The 4,159-nt window shown below is 46.3% G+C and overlaps 1 protein-coding gene across 1 annotated transcript; it reads right to left on the reverse strand.

Moving 5' to 3' along the window:
• Positions 1-983: 983 nt before the first annotated feature.
• On the reverse strand, positions 984-2,992 carry T310_6837 (uncharacterized protein; the record flags this gene model as incomplete). The annotated part of the gene is made up of 6 exons (XM_013470359.1): positions 984-1,394; positions 1,615-1,639; positions 1,946-2,028; positions 2,209-2,280; positions 2,342-2,543; positions 2,724-2,992. 6 exons carry the CDS (start codon positions 2,990-2,992, stop codon positions 984-986), a joined length of 1,062 nt encoding a protein of 353 aa, XP_013325813.1.
• Between the last annotated feature and the right edge of the window lie 1,167 nt (positions 2,993-4,159).

The raw sequence follows: 4,159 nt of genomic DNA on the forward strand, positions 1-4,159 counted from the left end.
CTTCTGTGATAACATGCAAGTGCCTAGAGAGAATATTGGCAGTGGGTGAATCTTACAGAATGGATGGCCTTTGAAGAAATCCCAACATGCATTGAATCAGAAGTGCATAGACTAATGTCTCCTCATTGCCGTAATTAAACCCTCGCTCACCATACCCCACTTCATTCGCCTCTTTGAGCAGCCCATTTGCTTCCTACCCCTTCTTACCTCCCCTTACCCTTCCGTACCCCTTCTCAACACTCCCTACCACTCGTGCTCCTATTGTCTCTCTTCGCGCCTTTCTGTGTCTATTTGCTTTCCTCACAGTATGACGCGGAGAGTTAGAAAGCTAGCGATTTCAGCGATTCCCAACCTGCTTGATGCCCAGAGAAAGCTTTTCAGCGAGGTCAAGGAAGACCTCGTTGACTCCCAGAAGGAGCAGCTCGATTTGTGCCTACAGTTGTGGCGAACTTCGGACGCCTCGTCCCGACAATGGGCAAGGGCAAGGGCAAGATCATTCCTAGTCATGGTCTACAATGACAAGGCTCTCGGGGCTGAAGTCTTTTACTTTGCGGCCTGGGGATCAGCGTGACGCGACTGGGAACGATCGATCCTGTCGAAGCTTTATCTGAAGTGCGCAAGTGGTGGAGGCGTGTTGAACACCCTCGTGGCCTGGCAGAAACTGCAAAAGATTACGTGAATGAACACAAGGACGTATTTTCAACATTTCAAAGGTAGATGCTAATCCTAGTATGAATTCTGTCAACGCCAGTGAATGCTTATGAATCACAGAAAGCCAAATGCATTGCCACCTCCCACAATCGTGAATCTCTCACTCTCAGAGCTCTTCAACTTCCTCGAAACTAAAGTCAACTCCACGACTTTGAAAATGACATGTCACCTGTCCGGTCAACCCTTGCCAACCATCGACCTAGATTTAGATGGAAGAAGCGCAAAGATAGAGTTTTCGCTGGGAGCGAGCCAGGCGTTGATTCAGCATCTTCTTAGTTCGAGGAACCTTGCTGACGGAAATATCGCACTGATGGATGTTGATAGAACAGGCAGATCTGGCCAGGTTCTATAGTGACAATATAAAGTCGTTTTCCATTGCCAGTCACCACATTTGTGACTGGATTGCTATCAACTCGGACGGCACCCCAACTGCAGTTCTGTGTAACAAGGAGCGCTCGAACTGATGGGTCTGCGATCCCAGGATCTTTGCCGTCGGCATTGCAGACTGTCCAGTCCTTGTCTAAAGTAACAGTCACCGATGCCTCTGAGTTCTCTGACTCTCGCCATTCTTTCACCTCTCTCTGGGCCCTTTCTAGCAGCTTCTTTTCATCATGTGCAATTTCAGTAACATCTATGGCTTGAGGACCTTCAGCCATGGTCGCAGGGATCCCGTGAGATCGTAACTGTAGCGGAATATTCCGTAGATGATATATTCAGCAACGCCAAGTGGCCTTTGCGAAGATGGTTAGGAGGGTATCGAAGCGCCTATAATGCCGGTGTACGAGTTGAGTTTACTCGGTTGATTTATAAAGGAGTTGCAATGGCGAAAAAGGTGTTTTGATTCTGCATCAGAAAGATATTAGAATAATGCTTATATAGTAAGTCAACTCGTATGGTACGCACCTTCAGGCTGCCGGCAAATGTGGTCCTGTAGGAACTTGACAGGAAATTTTCAGTTATCATCATGTGAACTGGGAAGTTTCGATCTTTTTAGGACAATTTTCAAAAGCTGGATGTTTAGGCATTAATGCATCTAAAAAGAAGAGGACCTTATAAGAAGTAACTAGAAGGCCAGTAATCGAGGAGATTTTTGCTTTGGGCAACGGAGGGGCAAGAGGGACTCGGACTGGGCATAACCGTTTTTGCGAGCCCAAACTATGTCACGAGACTCTGGTTCCGACGCCCGCACCCGACCGGTAGGCGCCAGCTGTCACGACAGGGACATTGAGCATACCACACCTGGCCCACTAGGAAAGGACACGAAATGGTCGGCAGGCAGGGATCTTTTTCGCGGGGGAAAGAAAACCATAACGATGTCTAGCATGGAATAACTACATGATTTCTATACAAAGCTAATAATCACGAGAATGATTAAAACGCGTAAATGAATACAAATACATGCTACTTCAGATGTCGCCGCAACTGGTCCGCTGTCTCAGGTGGTGGTGCATCATCTCTTTGCGGCGTCTCTCCTGAATTGTCCGATGATATTCTAACCATTTCTGGTTGTGGGAGTCTATCCATGGGGTGGGAATGGCAAGTCCAGCCAACAGTGACAATGAGTAATACCTATAGAGTAATTAACTACCGGTCAGAGTTGAAATTAGAAAGACAAGCGGTTATACCTTACCTGATTAAGGTTTGCCCAAGTCCAGACGTATATAAGCCCTAAAGTAGCAACGATCGAGGCCAGCAGAGCAATCGCCAGAAAATCCAACGTTCGGCGCACCAGCAATACCCGAGATAGTCCGCCTTGTCGAGTCTGACGCAAGATATAGAGAGAGAGACAGGTAAGAAACACGTAATCCACAATGAAGGACACGGTGAGTAATCTGTACAGAGATGTGTGAAGGAAAGGTATGAGAATTAAGAGAAGAAGTTTCGTCATAACAGAGGCCAGAAAGTAAATCAAACAGAAGTTCTTGATGGCTTGTTCAAGAGACAGACTCCGTAGCACAATGACCTAACCCATTAGCAATTGCCAATCAACGTGAGAGAGGGGTAGAACAAACCTCAAAGACACCAGGAAATACCATACACAGTCCCAAAGGAAGTAAAAAGCGGGGATGGGGGAGGCAGTGGAAGTCCACTCTAGCCCATGGACACTAAGGACTAGTACTGCAACAGCAGCTGATAGGAACACTATGGAGGCAATGATATATATATTGTAGCGTAGACCAAGCCTGTTTGCATAGATACAAGAGACGACTTTCAACAGCCCGAAAATGACGATAGGGATAGAAAGAAAGGAATCAAGCGTGTGTAATCGAGGGAAATCCATGATGGAGGTCTTGCAATTCGCAATGTAGTCGTATATTTTGATTTGGACTGCGGCCCTAGCAGTTCTTATATTGAGAACATCTTTTAGTGTACAGAGCAATGTAGTTTTGCATCCTCCTTATCATGGCACTGCTTCAAACCATATTTGCGTGGTTGCAGTGACATGGGAAAAGCCATATTAACCCTGTTTGCACCCATATATGTTGTTTCATACTAGTTTGTACCTCTTTGCACCACTTAGTACCACTCTTAAATGGCAACATGACAACCAATGAGCTGCCTGCTTCGACTTTTAGCATCAGATGCTTCCAGCACTACTATTTTTATGTACAGAGTACATCTTCATACGTCATGGCATCTACTTGTACTATTCGCACTGCTACGTACCCTTTTGTACTCTTTAGCACCAAGCTGCACCACATTGCACCACTCACACTTGGCACAGACCAAGTATGCGGCAGCACAGTGCCAATAAGGTTGGTTGGCTCCATTACCGCTAAACGCCCCGATATTTCCAAAGATCATGGAATCAAGACTATATCTGCAACCTCTATTTCCTGGAAGCCAGCATGATGCTGGACATATTGCAGGTCGATTTCTGCAGACAATTAATGCACTCTACCGTCCAGTACGGAGAGCTGATGATCACTTTGATTTTCAGCTTTCGAAGTTACTTAGAGTTCTAGCCGTCCTGAAAAGGGAGCTGCCCTAGTTGTATGCAGCGAATAGCTTGGATATTGGACTTCGTGATATGCATTGCAAACTCGAGCAGCCTAAAGCATTCGGCAAGGTCCGCTGACGGGTTGGTATGCAGGGATCGATAGGGCCTATTAGACTGGACCTGCCTCTGCAAGTTTCCGAAGAACCGCCATAGATAGCTTCCATTGCGATAGTGACTAGATGCAGTTGAACAGCTAGCCGGTCAAGAATTAGGAAGTTATGAAATTGGCACCTCCGAGTTATCCTTGTCTGCTAAAACAAAATGAGCTGGAATTAGAAATGGAGACCTTGAGTGGAGCATGTTTAACGTTTAAAGCAGACGCGGGGGGTATCTTGAGCTCAGGTCTAACGTGTCTCTCAGTTGACTGACGGGCATAAAAGGAGGACAAAGTTCCCTCTGTGTAATTGTCCTTGCAATCTATCAGTACGATTCTCACACACTGTACAG

This window comes from Rasamsonia emersonii, assembly GCF_000968595.1.
Source record: "Rasamsonia emersonii CBS 393.64 chromosome Unknown ctg1118621760456, whole genome shotgun sequence".
In the NCBI taxonomy this organism is placed as follows: domain Eukaryota; kingdom Fungi; phylum Ascomycota; class Eurotiomycetes; order Eurotiales; family Trichocomaceae; genus Rasamsonia; species Rasamsonia emersonii.